The 22,784-nt window shown below is 46.5% G+C and overlaps 1 protein-coding gene across 1 annotated transcript in view; it reads right to left on the reverse strand.

Moving 5' to 3' along the window:
- SLC6A11 (solute carrier family 6 member 11) overlaps window positions 1-22,784 on the reverse strand; it is a 126,711-nt gene that overhangs the window by 29,498 nt on the left and 74,429 nt on the right. Inside the window, exon 7 of the mRNA XM_036079875.2 lies at window positions 2,474-2,577. Coding sequence (XP_035935768.1) covers window positions 2,474-2,577 — 104 coding nt within the window. The remainder of the gene's footprint in view (window positions 1-2,473; window positions 2,578-22,784) is intronic.

Genomic DNA, 22,784 nt, shown 5'->3' on the forward strand with positions numbered 1-22,784 from the left:
GAATTAAGACTTTCAGATCCTGACTTGTGGACAATTATCTATGGGCACCCACGTGGTTGTTGAAAAACAAATATCCCTTATTGCAAAGTCTCCACCTGTCCCCAGAGGCCTCCTGAGTGATTTCCTCACACCACAGGACAGAAGAGCACTGAGCAGACCTGAGGTCCCTTCCAGCCCTTCGTCCCACACCCTGGCCCTCAGAGCACCCACACCTTCAAGCAGAAGGGGCTTAGCAAGCCTGTGTTCTGAAGTGAGGATTTGCCCCCGCCTGGTTTGCTGTATTCCCCCATCCCTGTACTTCTTTCCTGCAGGGCACCTTCTAGGTGAAAAGCTTATGTAACAAGTGCTTTAAAGTTGGCAGGAGCTGAGCTGGGCTTTGAAGACCTCCAGAAGCTATTATGCTGTCAGAAGAGAGGGTACTAATTTACTCTCTCTGAGTTGGGAAGACCTGCTCGCAGAACAATCTGGAAATGGAAATAAAATGGGCCCTTGGATTTTGCAATATCACCTAGGGGATCTGCTTTCTTCTGCCCCTGGGAGGGGGAACACCCTGCCTATTGGGCAGGACAGCAGAAGGGATCTGTGGCGGCCAGCATATTTTACCCACATGCTTGGTGGGGAAGAGAGTCGCCACTGCCCCACAATACCACCTGAAGACAGGGCAGTCTTGGCCAAATTCTTGTCAGCTGCAGTTGCTGGGAAAGAACTGGCCATCCCTGTTAGTGAGGAACAGGGGTGCAGGAACCAGAAAGGCCTGGGTTCAACGCTATGGTCCACCACTGGTCACATGAACATGAGCAAGTGACCTACTCTTGGGCTTCAGTTTCCTCATCTGTATAACAGATGGCTCCTTCCTTGCTTCCTGACACAGCAGTCGACACTGTACTAGGCTTGAGGGATGGTGGGGACCAAGATCCAGCCTGTGTCCTCACGGAACTGACAGCCACGCAGTGACCAAGTGATTTCTGCAGTGCCCTGCATGGAGGGCTCATGCTGAGTGCTGGCTCCTGATGGGGTGACAGCCGTATGCAGACAGCATCCTTCTCTAACATCCCAAGGGGGTCAGGCTCAACCCAGACCAGAGGCCTGCTGTGCTGTTCTCCCTGTCCCGGTGCCTTTTTCTTCCTGTCCATGGTGACTATTTTGTATCGTGGCTGACAGAGTGCTTTGCCTCTCATCCCCCAGACCTGCCTCCGTGTGAATGGCTGGAAGGCAGAAAGGATCTTATGGACAACCTGGCATGGTCAATCACCTCTCTAGCATCCTTCTGTCTAGCCCTACCCAATACCTCTCTGCCCAAGGGCCCCCAGGAACAACAGAACTTGCTGTCCAAAGGCACATTGGATTCCACAATGGCTTTTCCTTAGAGCATGTTGGACCTGCCCACTGTCACTTCCTTGGTGCCTCAGTTTCCCCAACTTACGAACTCTATAGACTGCGGCTGTGCCATTCCTGTGTGTATCTCCTAATGTATAGATTCTGGTGTCTCACACTCAGCAGACACACAATGCACATGGTTTTAGCAAATGGGTTAATAAAGTGATCATGAAGCTAGAGAGATATGCCAGAGTGCTGGGATGGAAACCGGGAGACCTCAGCCTGAGTCCAAGCTCTGCTGTGTGTAGCTGGGGATAATGTGGGAGGAACTTTATCACTGCTAAAAGTTCTTTCAAATGCATGATCTCACTTGAGCCACACAGCAACCGAGTTGTCTGGCTTTTAGGTACAAGTCCCCTGAAGAACTACCTACTATGACCAGGCACTGGATTAAGGGGTACAGAGACCTCAGCAAAGAGACCATTGGCCTAGAGCTAGAGCCCAGGGTGCCAATTTCACTTCTACCATGCACTGCTATGCTAGGTGACCTTGGGTGGGTTCTTGGCCCTCACAGTAGGTCTCAGCCTCACAGTAGAAATCAGGCTACAGGCATGAGAGGCCAGGCAGCCAGGGTGAGACAACCTCGGGGTTAACCCCCCAACCTGGGCACTTCCCTTCCCAGTGCTGGGTGTGGCCACATGCAGGAGGCCAGGGAGGAAGGCTGAGGGGCAAGATGGGGCACTGGCCACTCCAGATAGGACAGGAGAGGACCCTACAATCAAGTGAGAAGGGGAAGGAAGCAGGTTTCTGAACAGAAGGCAAAAGGACAAAGCCCTCACTGTCAGAAGACCGGGTTCAAGTCCCAGTTTTGACATTAATAGCTATGTGACCATGGGCAAGTCACTTATCTGCCCTGGGATGGACGCCTGAATAAGATTCCTGGAGTGGATTCGCTTTCAGCCTGCAACGCTCTCTGATCACATTCATTATTTTCCTAGCTCCTCGGGTGGCCCACTCTTTGACCCTTGGGCAGGGAGAGGCTAAGAAACAAGCCATCTGTCTCGTCCTGGCTCTACGCGACAGGAAGACAAACGTGAACTGGCCTGGTAGCACGGAGGCGTTTGGTGGAGAGCTGGTAGGGCTGTGAAACGCTCACCTGTAGCAGTTGTTGTTATAATTGTTATAACTTCCCAGAGCAGTCAGACAACCCAGGCAGATGGCATAGGAGAAAAAGATCTGCGTCCCAGCATCTACCCAGACCTGCGGGAAGGCACAAAGAAGTCAGCATGAAAAGAAGTCAGACGAGGGGTGGCCCCATTCTCGGAAATCCCCCACCCACACCTTACCTTCCAAAAAGTCTAAAATCAATAATCAAACTTCCTAATCTTCTCAGGAAAGTGTTTTAGGAGTTCTATTATTGGGGACTGCTTCATTAAATATAAATGTCCTTAATTCCAGAATTTTCTAGAGGTTATGGATAACAGTTCACTGAACAGCAAGAATTTGGATGTTTAGGTCCCTGCTCCAGCTACATGACCTTGGAAAAGCTACTTAACCTCTCTGAGGCTTAGTCTCCTCATCTGCAAACTGGGGAATGAACTTCCGTCTCAGGACTATTAAGAGGATTCAGGTAATATGGAATGGAAGCTCCTGGGACCCAGCTCATAAGCTAAGTCATATTTAAGCCAAAATGAGTGACTGCTTATCTTTGTGATTAAGAATACCATGAGTAAACTGTCATAGGATTCTGCCCCTGGGAAAATATCTGCATAGCTGATCTGAGCATCAAAGGTGGCAGGGAAGGGATAGGAGAAGGGGGAGGCCCACCTGTATTTTCCACCTTTCAAAACAGATGCATTTTAGGCTTCCTATGTGGTATGTAATGGAAACTACTTTCTTAGGTTCCTCTCTGACAAAAACTGCTGTTGACAGCATGACACACACACCAGGAATTATGATGGCTTCTTTAGCACTTTTCCCCAGGCTCTCCCTGCTCTCAGCTCCAAGAAAAATCCATAGCTAAAAGCTAAATGCAGCCGATGACACTGATGCTTGAGAATCAGGTGCCATCTAGGGAACAAGACTTTGCACTAAATACAAATACCAGCTAACATTTATTGAGCACTTGTTATGTGCCAGGCATCGGTGCTGAGCCCTTTGTGCATTATGGCACTTGAATATTCACAGCCACCCTATGTAGTAAGTGCTATTATTAGCCCCCTTTTACAGCTGAGGCAACAGGAACAGAGAAGTCGAATAACTTATTCAAGACCACACAGCTGGGGGTGGCAAAGGCAAGTCCATGGAGACCGGCCTCTAGAGATCCATGCCTAACCAATTCCAGAATTTCAGAAGTCCTCCAGGGTCATCTCCCACCCAATACAAGACTCTCTTCTGACTACTCCTGACAGAATAGTTTCTGTTTGATTACTGCTAGTGACAGGAGACTCACTATATCCTGATGCAGCCCTTTCTTCTTTAGAGAGTTCTAACCATTAGAACATTTCTGAAAATGAGAAGAAATCCCCCTTCCTGAAGGTGCTCCTAGTTCTGGGGCCATCCAGACCACACCTTCCTCTTCTGTGTAGTAGCACTTTAGAGATTTGGAGAAAGCATCAGTGCCCCTTGGATCCTAGAACTCTTCCTTCTCCAAGTAAAATAACTCTATTTCCTCTCTCAGGGATTTGATTTTAACAGTACAGGTCACTCTACCCTGGATTTGCTTGAGTTTGTTAAATCATTCAACAAATACTTATTAAAATTGAGGATCATAATGCTGCTTCTCAACCTAAGAAATGATACATTTTTTTCTCCCTCAGTGGAGTGTCTTGGAACTGAATGAGGAACTTAAGGAGAGCTCTTTCATGAAGAGACAGAGAGAGAGAGAGAGAGAGAGAGAGAGAGAGAGTGTGTGTGTGTGTGTGTGTGTGTGTGTGTGTGTGTAGAGCGGGGATGCCAGCAGATCAGAGTGGCTTGAGACATGGGGAGGAGGAAATGGAAAGATGGAATAAAAAAAAAGCTTTTTCAGGAAGTTTTGCCACAGAGGGGAACTGGGAGATAGTTGGAAGGGTAATTTAGGGAGAAATTTTTTTAAAATGGTAGAACTCAAGGATGCTTAAATGTTGATAGGAAGGGTCCAGTGCAGATAAAAGTGTTAATGTAGGAGAGAAACGTATGCATTTTCAAGTCCTCCCACTCTGCCTCGGTTTCCCCATTTGCTACCTCAGTGGATTCTTTTTTTTTAAGATTTTATTTATTTATTTGATAGAGAGAGAGATAGCGAGAGCAGGAACACAAGCAGGGGGAGTGGGAGTTGGAGAAGCAGGCTTCCCGCAGAGCAGGGAGCCCGATGCGGGGCTCGATCCCAGGACCCCAGGATCACGACCTGAACCGAAGGCAGAGGCTTAACGACTGAGCCACCCAGGCGCCCCTCAGTGGATTCTCTTTACCCCAATCCAGGGTAGTGACTTATACCAGGTACTCAAATCCCCAAGAGGAAGAAAACAGGTATTTTGCCTGGAGAAGGGAGCGTTCTCGTGTCCAAGGGCACTGGTGCTTTCTCTGAATCTCTAATCTAAGACCAGTAGTAAATTGTAAGGAGGGGTAAAACACAATACAGTTGCTGCCCCAGGAAACAGAAGACCAGGTCATAGGAGCCACCCACCGGGACACTCGGCACTCAGTCAAGCACTGCTCCTCAAGTCCCTCACTCTCGCTGGAAATGCCTCTGCAAATTAAATGTCCCTCCTCTCAGACCCCACATTGTCCTCTGGCTGAGTGTGCAGGCCAGAGTGAGAAAAATCACCAGACTTGCAGGAAATCTGGCTTCTCCATCAATTGGTTGGAGTTGGTTCCTCTCTACCCAAAACATGGTAAACAAGCCCTCTGTGAGTTTGAAAACACCAGAGAGCTTTCTATCCACACATCCCAAAGATGGGACCCCTGAAGGATGATGTTCACCTGTGGGAATTTTCCTTGCAGTCTGCTCATTGAGCACATCAACACTAAAACGGACATCTGCTGTTTTTGCCCACCCAGCATCCATCTCCCCTTTTCAGGTAAGAGTGACCTAATTTTTCTTTGGGAAAGCACCTTTTCTCCACTGGGAGGTAGCTTCAGGCGTGGTCACATGACCCAGGCCTGGCCAACCAAAGCATTTCTATTGGTCATAGTGACTGGTTCAGGGATGAGCTTATGATACAAGCCAAGCCAATGAAACTTAATCCTGGGACTTTTACTGGAGCTACTGCAAATGGGACACATCTTTTTCTCCTGGAGATGCTAAGCTTGTAATTCCTGGGGATCATCACTGACCACAAGGGAAGAGCCTGTCTGAGAATAAAACCAATGCAGAGGAAAGCAGAGTCTAGAGCAAAGAAAGACTGATATTGGTGTAATGACTTAAGTACCTGGATCCAGCCATACCTGAAATGAAACATACCCTAAAACATTTCAATTTCAGGGGCCTATAAATTCCTCTTTTTCTTAAGTCAACTTGAATTGGATTGCTGTCACTTCAGACTCAAATAATTCTGACTAGTAGCAACATTAAGTTCTTAGAAAAACCCAGGGGCTGTGAGCCCAAATCCCTCAATCAATCCTCAGTTACTGATGAACTAGCATTTATTGAGTGCCTTCTGCACAGAGAACTCTGTGTCAGAATCTGAAAGAAGTACTACACAATTATATATAACACTGCATCTGTGTTTCTTGGTGAGATAAGGTAAAACATTCAGAGGACAAGGGAGCCAGTACCTAGGAGTGGTTGATGAAGGGGACAATTAACATGTGCTAGGGCAATCAAAGAAGGCTGTCTGGATGGAGGCACACCTTTAGAGACTGGAGAAAGGATGAGAGAAGACTTGGGTCTGGAGGTTCATGTGAGAGGGGGATGTACTTTCAAATGATTTTTCCCTCTTGTTCTCCTACCTCTGTGGTAAAAAGCCTATCACTGTTATTCTCATGATTAGCATTAAATCAATACTTTTATACAATTCCTTTAGTCCTTCCCCTCTGTGACACTGGGGGTTGGTTCCCAACTATGAGGAAGACCGAAATTAGCCAGTAGTCTCAGTTTCTTCTCCTTCCCTTTCCTCTAACATCTAATTAGAAGAAATACTCATTTGTTTCCAGTTGATATGTAAGGGCAATATGTGAATGTATTCTATTTTTCATATACACACTCCATTCTTTTGCAATTTTTAATACTTGTCTGTCTCTGCGTGATCAGAATGTACAATTATAGTATCTCTTTGACAGCCACTTTTTAGTGTGAGTTCTACAGGTGACTAGAAATTAATTCTCCCTCCCAGCGCTTATGTTAATTCCTCTCCAGTCAGTTTGGTTGCCTGTAGCTTGTTCTCTAGTAAGTTCCTTAGGCAAGGCTCATGGGAAATAATTTTTCCTGGCTTCTTGCATGTTCATAATAGTTGACCAATGGCTTTCATACTTGAACACGTATGGCTGTATACAATGTCCTTGGTTCTCTTGTTCTTTTCCTGAGTATCTTAAATACCTTGCTCAGTTGTCCCCTGGCACTGAGTGCTGCTGTAGGAAAGTCTGATACCATTCTAACTCACTTCCTCTTTTTGTCTGAATGACCAACAGGTTTTTTCTTTTCTCTTTAATGTTCAGTCATTTTGATTAGAATAAGTCTTAATGTTGATCACTCTGGGTTGATTTTCCCAGGCGTGTGGTGTACTTCTTCAAGACATAATTCAAGTCTTTTCTTTAATTTCAGGGAAAAAAACATCCCTGAATTATTGTTTTAGCTATTTGTTCTCTTCCCCTGCTTTGTGTTTCTTCTTGGGGGACTGATTTGTATGTTGGACCTTCTTTGTCTACCTTTTATATCACTTTTTCTTTCATTCTTTAAATAATCTCCTCTCTGACTTTATTTTTTATTTTCTTCCTTTCCATTCCCTATTTACCTTATGATATTACCCATGGTGTCTATTCACCTCTTTATTCCTTCTATTTAGCTATTCCTCCTGAAATGTTCTGCTTTTCTAAGCTGTCCTTTGGTCAGCTTTATTTTCAAATCTTTTTGTCTCACAATTTCACCTATGCTATTATTTTATCATATCTGTTAGTTCCTCATTTCTTTTAGCTTGTTTTGAAATATTAAGTTTCAGTATTCAGCTGTTTTGTGGTCCTGTCTGTGGAATGCATACATTACCTATAGGAATACTATTATGCTCAGGATTCTTTTTTTAAAATAGCTTTGTATGGGATTTGACATGATCCTTTTCTGTTGTTCATGTGCAGGTCAGACACATTTCCCTGCCCTCTTACAAGGAGGTTTTCTTGTGTGGAGGAATGAGGATGATCCAGGGTAGATTTCCTAGCCTCACAGTTCTAGGATTACCTCTTCTGTTAGTATAAAAAGTCTTGAAAACTAAGACTGTGCTGACAATACATTCTGAAATTATTGTTCTCTGTTCCCTTCCCCATTCCCATCCAAAATTTCTCTTTTTGTTTCCTCTAGTGTCTCTATCCTGCTCAATTTGAATTTTGCTTCTAGTGGCTTCTCCCCAGTGTGGGGTTCTCTCTGGCTATGGAGCCTCAGCTGCTTGGTCCCTAGAGTTCCTAGGTCCCAGACCTTTGCCTGAGCTTCCCGCAGCTCTCCCACTTCCACCTATAACTTGGGGCCCACGTACATCCCTCCCAATTTTGGCTGGCATTCTAAGATAGCTCTACCAAGCTTACCCTCCTAGAGTCCTCTCCTTCTAGGGTGAATACATGTTAGAGATTTCTGGATTTTCTGGCTCTCAGCCTTCCCAATTCCCTTTGCCTTCATCGTCATCTCATCTCACAAAGTTGACATCATGCAGATGTTATTGGTATCAGTGTTTGGCTCCACCTGTTCTCATTTTGTGCTTCATGGAGTTACCTAATTATGCTGAAGATATTTTTTTTTTGTTTTACTATCCTGGTTTTTCTCTTTCAGTGGAGAGATTCTGGAAAAATTTTTTTAAGTGTTTTTTTTTTTTTTTCCCCTGTTGCCATCTTATCTCCTTGGTTCTCAAGAAATGTTCAGGAGGCAGATGAAACAAGATTGGTGTTGACTGGAGGTGAGAAAAGAATACCCATGGATGAGCAAGTTGGTAGATGGGGTGTAACAGAAGATTAGCTGGTTTTTTAAAGGGAGGATGGAGGTATAAAGTAGGGAAATGGGGAAGTATAGTTTTGGACAAGGCAAGTTTGAGACATCCAAGTGATATGTGCAGGAGACAGGTGGAAAGTCAAGGGCTAAATATTCAGCCTGGGCTGGAGACACAGACTTGGAAGTCCTCAGAATTTTAGCAGTAACTTTACATCTCCTTGACTCCAAATCCAAACCTTTCTCCACTGGCTTTTTCTATTTTCTACATTTGGAAAACTCAGGTTGATAAAACTTCTCTGCTTAGACACATGCTTGCCGGGCATTCAAGAACCAAAAAACTTCAGTGTTAGATTTCTCAAAAAAGTCTCATAAAGAAGCATGATATATCTTTGCATGGAGTCTGTATTGTTAGACTCCTTAACAGATTTGCATAACTGAGGTGTGTCTATGTTCTTAAACATATGCCTGTCATTGCAAAAATGCAACAGGGCTCCAGTTGTCAGCCTTCCTCCTCATCAGGGAAGGAATCAGTTAGTTTACCAGGGAGCTGCTATATTTGTTAAGATAATTACTGCTGGGCTATGCAGGAATAAACAATAAACCCCCCAAATCTCAATGGATTAGCACAACAAAAATTCATATTTTTTTTTGCCAACAAAAAGCCAGACACAAATTGTGAAGGGGCTCTCTTCAACCCAGTGACTTAGCCTTACAAGACCTCCTGCCTTATCATGATACTTCTACGTCAATACACCCTCTGACGCAAGGAACAGAGCACCGGTTTTAAGAGCTAGACCTGGTTATTGCATGTATCACTTCTGTCCACATACAACTGGCTAGAACCAAGTTGCATGGTCCCAACCTAAAAGTAAGGGAGTCTGGGAAATGTAGTCTTCCTACTTACCCAGGAAGAGAAAAAGAAATGGTGATCTGGTTGGTGAACACACCGCATTATCTCTGTTACAGGCATTATCCCAAGTCTATTTCCCTACTTCTCTCTTCAACTAGGAATTCCATAAGCACCCAGAGATCAAACAAGATCATGGTGGCTACTGGAATAACTTGATAAAAGGGGAAAAGAGAGGCTAATAAAACAGACTGACAACATTCATGAACCCTTCCACCAGTTTGGTGATGCCTTAAGAAGTGGGAAACTTGAGTTAACATTTGTTGAAAACCTACCTTGTATTCAGGGCTTTCATGGACATGATCTCATCATTTACATAAGCATTTCAGTAACGTAAGTACTGTTTTTCCATTTTTATAGAAGGGGAAATGAATCCATACAAGGTCAAAGAGCTAATCAGGGAGACAGTCAGGTTTGAACCCATAACACTCTGGCTCCGTGTTTTACAGAGAAAACTGGGGCCTCCTGGTGTGCTGAGTAGGCCTGGAGTCTCAGCTAGGATTTAAACAGCTCTGTGGCTGTCTAGTCAAATAGGACAAAGGCAACCCCACCTCAGTGAAAGGAAGACCAGGCAACTGAGCCCCACTGACCAGCATCTCCCAGGATGCTATAAAGGGGGCAGCTCAGTGGAGAAAGGGCTTCCTTTTCTCAAAACAATTTGAAGGGAAAATAGTCTCCACAAAACAAACCCTAAGGAAGCTGGGTCAATAGCTGAGAAACGGATCACTCCCCATGTTCTACAGCAATGAATGGGGGGCGTTCTGGCAGCATGAACATGGGCGGTCCACATTCAGAGGTTTGGAGAACAGATCTGCATGGGAACAGGGGAGCAGAGCCCCTTTAGAAGAGAGGTGGTCCCGCCCTCTAGCTCTGGGGCAACCTCATCCCTTTTAGGGCAACTGGTTCCAATGAGCCCTGGTGCACAGTAGGTGCAGAAGGCAATGGATCAGAGTATAACCAGCCTTCCCAACTAGACCCTCGGGGCCCAGCACTGGGCTGCACAGAGTAGGTCCTCAATGATATTAGCAAAGAGGAGGATCAAAGAAGGAAGAACAGACAAGGACAAATTCTTCCCTACCCAAACTCGGAAGCCACATTCGCCATGATAGAGGGGATGGTAGGAGACATTCTACCATCCCATCTCAGTATTGGCTGCCCCAGTCCACATGGAGATGACTTTACAGTTTACAAAGCACCTGCTTATGTTCTGTGACCCACAACTGCCCTGAGGTGGGCATGATTATTCCCAGGTTAGAGACAGCTGTGTGCAGGGACAGACACACACTTGCTCTCTCCCCACATGCCCACCTTGACCATACATGTAGAATGTCTTATCTCTTAGAAGTTGGGGAGTGAAAGCTTCATGTCTTTTTCTCACCTCTTGGAGAGAAAAGACTTATCCAACTCAGGCAGAATCAAGGAGAGGGTCCTTGTGCATATGTGGCTAGCATCTCCCTCGTTTTCTCTCATATGCAAAAGGTTAAAAAGATAATGTGTGTGGAACAGATATTCAACACAGCGCCTACCTCTTGGAGGGCACTGAGGAAGTGCTCAGAAACCCAGCCGTGAGCTCTAACAAATAGTAGGTGTTTAGTCAACATTCATCCCTCCCCAGGATATGCCAGTATTCAAAAATCTGGAATTAAAAAAAATACCCTCTTCCCTTTTTTTCCCTACAATACACACACACTGGGTGTCCACCATGTACCAGGCACCGTACCAGGAGCTCGTGCCCTCGGGGGGCTCCCATTCTAGCAGGAGAGACAGACCACACACCAACGCAGAGAAGCGGCAACACCCCATCTGTAGAGAGGAGCAAGCAGGGACTACGGGAGCTGAGGTTGCAGGGCAGCTGGGCCCAGGGCCCTGCTCAGTAAAGATGCAGCTGCTGCCCCGGGAGGCTGAAAGAGGACTGGAGCTGAAGGCCTCCTTCTCTGTGGTGCCTAGTGCAGCAGGACCACAGGAAGAAGCTCCCCTCGAAATGCGCTTTCAGGTCTACACAGAGAACAGAAGGGCAGTGCCTCTGTGCATCGTCAAAGCTGAAGCCAGCAGGCGGGCCTGCTATCCATCTCTGTGTGACACTGAGGTCTCTGACAAATGCAGCACTAACCTGTCCTGCCACTAGGAAGAGGAGGTGTGTGATGACAGTGATGCCAATCATCACCATACCAGCTCCTCTCTGGTCACGCCTATGCCATACCAGGGGCCGTCCTAAACACATGACGAGTATTAGACTCACTGTTGAGGTTGGTGCTATTATTACCCCCTTTCTATAGATGAAAAAACGAATGCCCAGAGAGGTGAAGTCACTTGTCCATCTAGCTTTGGAGAGATGTATACACTGGCTGCTGTGGGAGGAGTTAGCCTTAGGGACAAATGAGCCTGTGGAACCTGGCCTGCCCTCTGAGAGACCATGCCAAGGGGGAAGAGATTAAATAAGATGGTTTCCGTCAGATGCCTGACTCCAAGCCTTGCTATGGCTTAAGGAGAGGGTGTGAGCATTGGGATCAGGCAGACCCAGGTTGGAGCCCTGCTTGTCCACTTACCCGCTGTACAACCTTGGGCAAGTTACTTCACCTCTCTGAAGTTCAACTTCTTCATCCGTGAAAGATACAATGAGTGTAAGGTACACAGTGGGGTACCTGGTAAGATTCCCTTAATTTGATTTCTTTTCGGGGCTAACACTTCTCAACTATACCACGAAAACAAGCTCCTGCCTTTTTCCTACCATCCCAGCCCCTCCAGACCAAGTGAACCAATCAGATTTCTGAGCAGCACCAAACAGTGCAGCCACACATCACTACCACAGACTCACTTACTTTTAGGGCCTGGAACATAGACACGACAATGAGAGGCAGAAGGAGCCAACATCTCATCGCTCCCAGACTCCTTGCCATCCCAATGCCAGGCCAAGAAGATACGTGAAAACCGCCAGACCCAACAACACATGCAGCATTTGGCTCTTGGAACAAGTAGCCAGGACACGGCTTGGTGGCCCTCCTGGGGCTCACAACCCACAGCCCTTTGTTTCTTTAACATTTTCTTTTCATACAGGCAGCCACACACAGACACACAAACACACATACACAACACAACTTTTGTAAGCAAAGCCTTCGATTGAGGCTAAAACATAACTTATATGGCCCGGCAGAAAATGGCTGAGTTAAGCTCTTTCTTTTCTCCTTTTATATTGGTAAAGATTCTCAAAAGATTAAAAGTAGGTTAGGAGAATAATACAACAGCTGTGTTTCCAGTGTGTACCTGACAACGGCTTTTGTAGAAGTGAATAATTACATGAAAATCACTTCCTTCCCACCTCTTTCTCAGCCCCCTCTGGGTTGCTAGGCGCCCTCTCTCCTTCTTTCGGCTAATGCCACATACAGAAGCTGATGAATACAGTATGGCCATTATGAAGGAAGAGAGTCGGGAGGGAGAAGGATTCAAATGCTCCCTCCCTGAAGGATTCAATGGTGGGGAGAGGGCTCTGGGGGAGTCCACTCTGGATATATTTAAATGCTAATGCGCTGGGCAGGCGGGCAGGGCCAGTGGGAACAGTGGTGGGAAGGGGCAGAAGCTCTTGGCCTGGAAGCCCCACTGGAAATATGTGCTGCAGCCTCTGGCTCTGGAGCCAAGCACTTCCCTGGGCAGCTGGCCCTGGGGGCTGCCTGGGGCCCTGCCAACGGCCCTGCCAGTAAAGTGTCATTATTGGGCTGAAGGGTTGCACTGCGGGCGGTGAGGAGCCGTTCAGTTCTGTGGGGGGAGCCTGGGTGTGTAGGCTAACCCTGGTGGCCCTTTTGTGTGGAGCAGGGAGCGGGGTCACTGTGGCTGGGTCTCTGCCCGGAGACTGGACAGCCGTGTCCCAGTCACAGAGCGCTGAGGGAGTGGATGCGTGGTTGTTGGCACTGAGCTGATGGCAATGACCTCCATGCCTTATGTGGTAGAATCCTGAGGCCTGTGCATGTCTACTCCTTAATCCATCACATGAGACAACTGGGCCCCATTTTACCAAATGGCTAAACAGAAGAGGTTCTGAGCAGCAGAAAGCATGAGCAAGGACTGAAGATAGCACATCCCCTGCCCTGAGTTTATCTCACGGCTGTCCATGCACCCTCGGGAGGTTGCATTTTAGGCCAACAGTGTTCCTCCAGGGAAATGCAACTGGCATTTTGGACAGGACAATTCACTATTCAAAATGTCCCATTCACTGCAGGGGGCCGTTAGCTTCACTGGTTTCCACTCTCTAAATGCTACAGGTAGCCCCAGTCATCACGGAAACCAGAATCAGGCTCCCGCGTGTTTCTAAGTAAGCCTATCTGGCCCTGGCTGAGAACCACCGAGGCAGGAGGAATCTGAACTGGCATCAGTGGTGGGGCTGCAGAACCCACATCCCATCCCTGGGAGCACAAGGCCAGGGGCTCCCAGGCCAAACCAGACATCAGCTCCCAACCAAGCCCCAAACTGGCACATTCTCTTGTGTCAGCTAAGCAAACAGCCAAGATGAAGTCTCATCATCTCCTGCCGTAACCACTTCTCTCCTCTAAGAATCATGGAGTTAGTTCAAGGCAGAGAACCAGGGAAAGAAAGGGTTCGCCAGGATGCTCCATGCCCTGGGAGAGCCAAGTGGTCACATACATTGCTGTCTTGAGAAAGGACTCCCTTGGGAGGAAAATGAAAAAGAAAACAGCCACAGTTGGTGAAGGCAGCTACCTCTGCATCTGCCTAGAGACAAGGAAGTAAATACATTTAGTCACATCATTATATTCATTGTTTATTGTCTGTCTCCTCCAACTAGAACAAAGGCTCAACGAGAGGAAGGACTTTCATTTACTTTTTAGTTGATGCACCCCTAGAACTTCACACATTGCCTGGCACATGGTAAACACTCAAAAATATGTGTTGAAAGCCCACAGCTGCTTAGAGTCTCCAGAACACAGGAAGAGAGTATTCAAGGCTCATTCAGAGTCCTAGCTACCAGGCCATGTAGAGAATGTGCTGGACTGACGGGTCAGGACACCTGGTTCCAATTCCAGATTGCCTTGATAGTTCCTATGTGTTCTCCCTAAAATTCTCTCTCCTGGGGGTGCCTGGGTGGCTCAGTCATTAAGCGTCTGCCTTTGGCTCAGGTCATGATCCCAGGGTTCTGGGATCGAGCCCCGCATCGGGCTCCCTGCTCAGTGGGAAGCCTGCTTCTCCCTCTCCCACTCTCCCTGCTTGTGTTCCCTCTTGCTGTGCCTCTTTCTGTCAAATAAATAAATAAAATCTTTAAAAAACAAAATTCTCTCTCCTGGCCTCAGTCTTCTAATCTATAAAATAAAGACTGGATTGTAATGCAAATGACAAATATGTGGCACACACATCCCACTCTAATTCCTGCCCACGGCAGACACTGCTAATCAATTTCACTCCCATTCCTTCCCATTGGCAGACACTGTTAATCAATCCTACTCCAATTCCTGCCCATGGTAGATGCTGTTAATCAGTAACACCCTGCCCCCAACCCTTCCTCTCATGACAGATATTGCTAATCATTCACTACACACTCTTACCCTCCATCCAGCTGTGGTAGAAGAATTCTACTACCAATCAGAGTTGGTAAGTGAGCTAAAACCTGTGAAAGATGGTCTTCTAGCCCTGATGCCCCAGGCTGATATAGCAAGGATATGTTTTGGGGTCAGTTGAGACTTATTTTCCCTAGGGTGTTTCAACCTTCCAGTGTTGAAAGCCCAGGAAGACACTGTGACACCCCAGAGTTTAAGCTCCTGCCGTACTCCAGGAACAAACTTCAAGTCAAATACAGGAGCAGAAAGTCTTTATAAAGGAAAGAGGAGAACGATGCCCCACTCATGGAGATAGACATTTTCAATGGATTTTCAGCACTCGTCCTGGCCTGGAGGCAGGAAGGAAGAGGAGGGGTGTTCTAGTAGTGATGCAAATGGTATCAGCAAAGGCCTAGGGGCAGGGAAAAGAAAGATCTTTGTGAAGTTGCCCAGCAGAAATGCTTCTAAGCTAAGCAAAGGATGTAGAGAGGGTGTGGAACACACCTTCCTGGGCCCTGTGGATTCACAGGGCTGGTATTTCATTTATCGCTGTATGTTTGGCTGGAAGCTGCTCTGACTTTGAGTGGGAAAATGCCTGTGGTAGCTGTAGGGATGATGCAGGAAGATGCTACTCACTCCCATGGGAAAGAGAATTCTGATACTGAAAGGGAAAGCACTCAAATTCTTGTCCCAAAGAGCCTTCCGAAGGGGATCCATGGTGGAAAGGGTGTGGGGACCGTCACAGCATTGGAAAAGCTTCCGAAGGGGATCCATGGTGGAAAGGGTGTGGGGACAGTCACAGCAGTGGAAAAGCTTGTCCCTGGCTGAAAGCTCCAGCCCTGGGATGAGCTCCCTTTTGCTAAGTAGTTGGGGGTGCAGTGAGGAAATTCTTGCACTGCATTGAAAGTTAGGGTAGAAATCTCTGAGGTTTTCTGTTGCTAAGAAACTTAACAGTCAATTCCCTCTGCAACACTTTCTGAGCATCACGTATCTGCCAGGGGTGGAGAATATGCACACAATTAAGACCCCAATTCCCTGCTCAGGAGCTTGCAATCTAGCAAGTGAACAAGGGAAAAGGAAGTCAGACAAGCACCTTCCCCAGTCTACAGTATCCGACAGATCTGGTTGAGTGCCAGCTCTGCTGGGTGACCTCGGGGAAGCCACTTCTTTGTACCTCAGTTTCTTCATGGGTACTGTGGGAAGAAGAGCAGCTCCAGGGTGCAGACTTTGTTCTGGACACAAAAGAAGACAATGTGTATAGAGTACACACCGGTACCTGGCTCACAGGAAATGCTGCAACCAGTGGGAGTTGCTGAGTAGCCAGAGAGGGGTCATTACTTCTGGCTTGAGAAAGAGTCTTTGAAGAGTCTGGGAAGCCGACTAGGTGTGTCCCAGGAGGAGAAGCAGAAGAAAAGTCAGCTATTCTTGACTGGCCCCAGAGCCCTGGCCTTCTCTCTGCCCCCGGGGGGTGAGTGCTCCCAGGAGGGGCCAGGCCTACTCCCAAGCTCACACCTCCTCTCCCGGGCTCCCCAGACAAACCCCAGGGAACTGGGCTCTGCAGTCTTCACTCAGGACCTCTTCCTCTCCCTGGGACTGCACCTGTGAGCAGCATCAGGAGTGAGACCAGAGGGGAAACCTGCCACCTCCACGTGGGCCTTCGAGGAACTATGCAAGCTGCTTACATGAGCACCAGGTAGGGATGCAGATACCCTTTGCTCCCCAAAAAAGGTGAGTGCATTCTTTTCTATCATCTCAGCAGCAGAAAACCAGGCTCTCAAATCCTCATGCGCCTCACTCTCTTCGCTGGGGTCCTACAAGACTGACTATTATCTCAGTCCCTCCAACAACACTTTGAACTAGGTACTCTGATTTTCTCCATTTACAGATGGGGAAACTAGAGCCCAGAGAGGCTGTGGAGGTGGCCCTTCACCACCTAGCCAGTAAATGGAAGATTCAAACTGAGATCTGTCTGATCCCAAAGCCCTCCTCTGAATCTTCCCATGAGACTGCTACCATCTCAACCAAGAGGAAATGCCCAGGATGACCAGTTTCACAGGCCCAAAGTCCAGATGGATTTGGTGCCTGACATGCGATGACCTGCCCACATCCACTCACATACTGTTCTCCTTCCACCTCCCTGCATCCTTGTCAACCAGGGTGGCTCAGTGGTTAAGCATCTGCCTTTAGCTCAGGTCATGATCTCAGGGTCCTGTGACTGAGACCCACGTCAGGCTTCCTACTCAGCTCCCTACTCTTTCTCCCTCTCTGCCTCCCCCTCCCTGCTTGTACTCGCTCTCTCTCTCTCACACCCTCTCTCTCTCTCTCTCTCATAAATAAAATCTTTAAAAAAAAAACAAAAACAAAACTTCACAGCCCCATGGCCACCTGATCCACACTGCCTCTCCTCTGCCCATCTGAATAGAGAGGTGAGAGCTTTAAACAACACCAGATCCTTGGGAATCTTGGCACCCAGAGAGCTCAGGGCAGAGGGCAGAAGCGGGTCCGGGCGGCAGAGTGAGTGAGCCAGCACAGCGGCATCGCAGGCTGCCTTCCACCTGCAGACGGACCCCACCTTCCTGACCACAGCAAGGTGTTAGAGGGCGAGAACACGGGAGGGACGGCTAACCTCACATATGGACTAACGGGAGACAGTGACAGGCTGCCACGACACTCCCTCCCAAATGATGCTCCATGACTGTGGCCTTGGCTCTGGGCAAAGCTGCTGTGAGTGAGGGGCTGACCTCATTCCTCATGCCTCCCTTAGCAACTTCCGCGGGCACTGGCTTAGGGAACAAAACCAAGAATGATCATTTCAAAAATAAATGAAACATGAATGCTGAAGTGTTTAGGGGGTATAGTGTGCTGATGTCTGCAACTTACTCTGAAATGTATCAAAAAATAAGTTAAATGGATAGATGGATAGAAGGCTTGGAGAGGCCTGTGATGAAGCAGACATGGCAACATACTGATGATAGAATCTAGGTGGTGGATATGTGGGTGTTCCCTGTGCAGGCAGAACCAACAAGATGACAGAGGGGAAGCTCCCATGTCAGCAGCAGGAACTGGTGGGCTCACTGAGATGACTCATATCCACAAACTAGGGAGGGAAATGATTCCCAGGGATGCCTCGGTGAGAAGAAATATGCTTTGTGACCAGTAATTCATGATCACATCAGTGAGGGGTAAATGGAAGCAATCCCTCTGCTGCCGAGGGGACGGTCAGAAGCCAAACCCAGAGTCAGCCCCTGACCAGAAAACATGGGGTTTTCTGAGATTCCTTTGTTCTCCTCCTTGACATCACCTTAATGATTGAAAACACTTCTGAAATCCTTAAATCATCCAACTGCAATTCATGGATTTATCTGAGTTCTTAAACCTCATTTTCAGCCACAGTTCTCTTCTGGATAAAGTGGGACAACCTTCCAGGGCTGATGGGAGGAGGAGGAGCAATGGACAAGAATGTACCAGTCCCCAATCACCTATGTACAACTGTAGAGATTCATTTTACATTTGCTTCTGAGGCATTCACTAAGAAATCCACGTCTGTAATTTATTTTCCTGTCTTTCTTAGAGAAAACCCTTTCTTTCTTTACCACTCTTGTCTTCTCCACTCTGTGGAGAACTCTGTCACCTATTCTGAGATGTAAACAATATCATGGCACCCACTGTCCCAGGCACGAGCCAAGCACCGAGATGATGATCACATTCTATATAAGCATTTAGTGAGCACTTGCTGAGTGTTAGCTGAGTAGTGTTGGTTAAATAAGATGTTGTTCGTGTTCTGGAAGGGTAGTCTTGGAGGATGATCAAATGTAGTTTGGATTGTCTCCCCAAGGAGGTTAACCACATACTTGCTTAGAATGACGTTCATCTGACCCTTTCCCCTTACTTAGTCTTATAGCCTGGAGAAATCTTAATGTACTATCATCCATAACTTTGGAGGCATGTGGATGATTTATAACATAAAAACATTCACATGACCACAGATAAATCGTCTCAAATCTCTGGGTCTCATTTTCACAAAGGACATTTTAAAGAATAATTCCTGGGCTCTGCTACCTTTTATTAATCAGACACATGCAACTGCTAATAGGAGCTTCCTATTGGCAAGAAGTAGCCCATGGGAATGGGTCATAAGGGAGAAAAGAAAAGTAAAGGGCTACTAGTAATGAAAATATTGAAAACCACTGATTTTACTTGATACCCTAATTTTATGGCTGAGGGAACGGTGGCACAAAGAAGGACAATGTCTTTTCAAGGTCAGGGATGGAGCTGAGTACTCTGATTCTGAGCATGGGAGTTTCCCACTATGCAACACTGCCTTCTCGGGGCAGGGGAGGGTAGGAAATGCAAGGACCAAGGCACTTACAACATTGGAGGCTGAGCTTTGCCCACTGGCCCCTCGCATTTGGAACATCTCTAAGGCTCTAATCAAGGAGACGGAGCTATGTTTGATCTCTTTGTGAACATTATGCAGGACTCAGTGCTCACCCTGCAGGGCTTTCCAGTGCTTGGTCTGCATACGAGAAGTGAGGGAAGTAGAACATAAGATTCACACACCAGTGAGTTTTCACAGAGAAGAACAACAAATGTCACAATCCCAGCAAACTAAGATGTATCAAAGCCTTGTCATCTTGCTGCTTACAGACAGAAGAGATCCTTGCTTTTCTTGCTCCAATCTGTGCTGGGTCAGAAATCATAAGAACACATTGCATTTGCAAAGCAGACTGCTTCCTAACCATGGTAGAGTTGCAGGAGGCACTCACAGCATCTTATTTATAAGAACCACATGCACCTCTCTGCAACTCTTGTGTTTCTCAGGGCTCTGTTGTACATATCAATCCATTTGTTACTCTTGACAGTCATCCAAGGTACAGAGGGTAGGGCTTATTAAGATAGAAGCCCAGACAGGTTAAGTGGTCTGCCCAATGTTACAAAACCAGGCAGTCAGGAGCTGATTCCATGTCTAGTCTAACTTCTTAACTTCACAGATGGGAAAACAAGCTCAAAGGGATAGAAATATGACAGTAGGTTCTGCATTCCAGTCCAGTTGTCCATTAGCTGAGGACCTGGATAAGTCATGTCCTCTCTTGGGGACTCAGCTACTCATCCATTAAAGAAGAAAACAAGCCTAGATATTGACTTTCAAACTTGTTAAAATAGCAAATAAATGGGCTCCATGGGGCTTTTTATCTTGATGAATATGATCTTACTGTATGTGCTGGAAGCAAATTTATTGTCAGAAAATAGATTCAATGGGTAGCATGAAATATGAAATCACCACAAACATATGATTTTACAAATAAGACTGAGCTGCTAAATTAAGCACAAATGACTAAGGGCCAATTCCCTTAATGTGCTACCTGAACACTCAGTATGTCACATTCAAGACTAGCAGATGAAGAGAAGCAAATACTGAGAGTTACACATATTTTTATAGGAGATACAAAAAACACATAATTATAAAATATCATAGCCATTTTAAATCATAGCCTGGCCTGAAAAGAAGATAGAAAATTCTCCTAGATGCCAGAATGAGAGCAGTCAAAGCTAAAAGAGGAGGAAGAGAAATAAACTCAGCAACCCATGGGGATATCCAACCAGAGAGAAGCCTGAGGTTTACACTCCTTTTCAAGGATATAATTAAGATTACAACCCCTGAGCCTGACCAAAAGCTGAGTGCGCTTACTGCAAAAGGCAAGGACCCAGAAAAGGACTGTCCTATGATGAATGGGGTGTTAGAAAATTCTACCCCTTGGCCCAGGATTCAACATGGAACTTCTGGGTATGGGTATGATCACACCTGGCTCCTGTAAAGTGGGCACCCAAGCTTAAACTGCAACTTTAGCATTACCAGCCTAGAATTCCATACCCAGCTAAACTACCAGTCAAGAGCGACAGTGAAATAAATATCTTTTCAGACATGAACAGACTATGAGAGCTAGTCTCCACAGGGCTTGCTCAAAGAACTATTAAAGTATGTACTTCAATACAAAGGAAATTTAATCCAGTAGAAAGGAGTGAAAGTAATAGAGAACAAAGAAATGGGTAAATATATTGTAAAATCCAAGTATCAACTCTAGAAAGTAACAAGGCAGTATTTTAAAAAGTAGCAAATAACCATACAAGGATGGGGAGGGATGTGAAATTTAGAGGGAACTTTGTATCTTATGGCATTTTCTTGTTCAGAAAAAGGATGAGGCTAATCAACAGCCACTCTGATGAACACGGCATCTTCTGCCTTTCCACTGTGCTCCAGGGAAGACCTTTCTTCCCAGCCAGGAACTGCTGTATGAGCAGCTATCACCGCCTTCTCAGGACTTCACAGGGTGGCCCTCCAGTTGCTGTGCTTTCTGCCCAAGACAACTGTGGCCACAGTTCCAGTCCTGATTCTTCAATGGGCATTCTCTGAACTCTTCTGGAAATAACCTGGCCTCTATGGGGTACAGGAAGGAACCCCACAATACTGACAGCATTCCTTCAAAGAGCCAGGAGTCACCACTCCACTTCCAAGTGCCTGGAGCAATTTGAGTTTCAGTTTCCAGACCACCACCCCCTCCCCCCCCAATCCCTGTTTCCTGGACCATTTTCCGTCTAGAGCACTACTGTCCAGTAGAATTTTCTGCAATTATAGAAGTGTTCTATAACTGCTCTATATAATATGGTAGCTCCTAGCCACATGTGGCTATTGAGCATCTGAAATTTGCCTAATGAAACTGAGGAAACTGAACTTTAACTTTTATTTAATTTTAATTACTTTAAATTTAAATAGTGAGATATGGCTTCTGGCTACCATAATGGACAGCATAGTTCTAAAGGGTGGGCAATCCCTGAAGGGATCCATTCGCTTCACAAATGATTCCTGAGAGATAGCCCACCCCCCCCCCCCAGCTCTGCAGAAATCCCTGGAGTGATCTCTACCTCCCTCTGCTCTGGAGTGTGAGTGAGGGCAGGTGGGTGGCCCCAACACTCAGCCCCAGCCCCACTCCTTCCTCTGAACACAGCCCTCACTGCTTGTCTGACAGGTCTCAGCCTGCCCTGCATACTCTCTCAGACCAGTGCTCCTCAAACTTTCATTTGTACACAAACCAGAGACAGATGTTGCTAAAATGCAGACTCTAATGAACAGGTTTGGGATAGACCCTAAAAATCTGCATTTTCAACAAGCTGCAAAATAAGGTTGCTGCTGCTGGTGGTCTGGGGACCACACTTCGAGCAGTATGGTTTTAGGGCCGTTGTCTTAAAATGTCAGTTAACTCTGCCACCACCTAGCATAATAGCTGCTTCCATTAATATGTGTATCTTCTCTTTTTGCCATACCTGTTTTCCACAGGATTTTAAGATTTTTTTTTTTTATTGATTTATTTGACACAGGGAGAAAGACAGCTAGAGAGGAAACACAAGCAGGGGGAGAGGGAGAAGCAGGCTTCCCACTGAGCAGGGAGCCCGATGCGGGGCTCGATCCCAGGACCCCGGGATCATGACCTGAGCCGAAGGCAGACGCTTAACGACTGAGCCACCCAGGTGCCCCTCCACAGGATTTTAAAAGCAAACTGTATGAGAACAGGAGAAGGTTAAATCAGTTTATGCTGAACAGGCCTGCAAAAAACCCTGAAGTGTTGGTCAAGAAAATAAAATCAAAGGCACATTCATCTCTTAAAAGAAAATAAGAGCCAACATTCATTGAGCATCTACTATATGCTGAACATGATGCGACGCACATCGTGAATGAGGACTATCTCATTTAATCCTCACAACGGCCCTTGTTACAGATTTAAAAAACCACACAACCAAGGCACAGAGAGCTAAGTAATTTGCCCAGGGTTATAGTTAGTAAGTGGATGAGCCATGCTTCAAATCCAAGCAATCTGATGGTAACCCCCACACTATATAAAAGCTCTGGTCAAAAGCTCAAGAA

This window comes from Halichoerus grypus, chromosome 1 (assembly GCF_964656455.1).
Source record: "Halichoerus grypus chromosome 1, mHalGry1.hap1.1, whole genome shotgun sequence".
NCBI lineage: Eukaryota > Metazoa > Chordata > Mammalia > Carnivora > Phocidae > Halichoerus > Halichoerus grypus.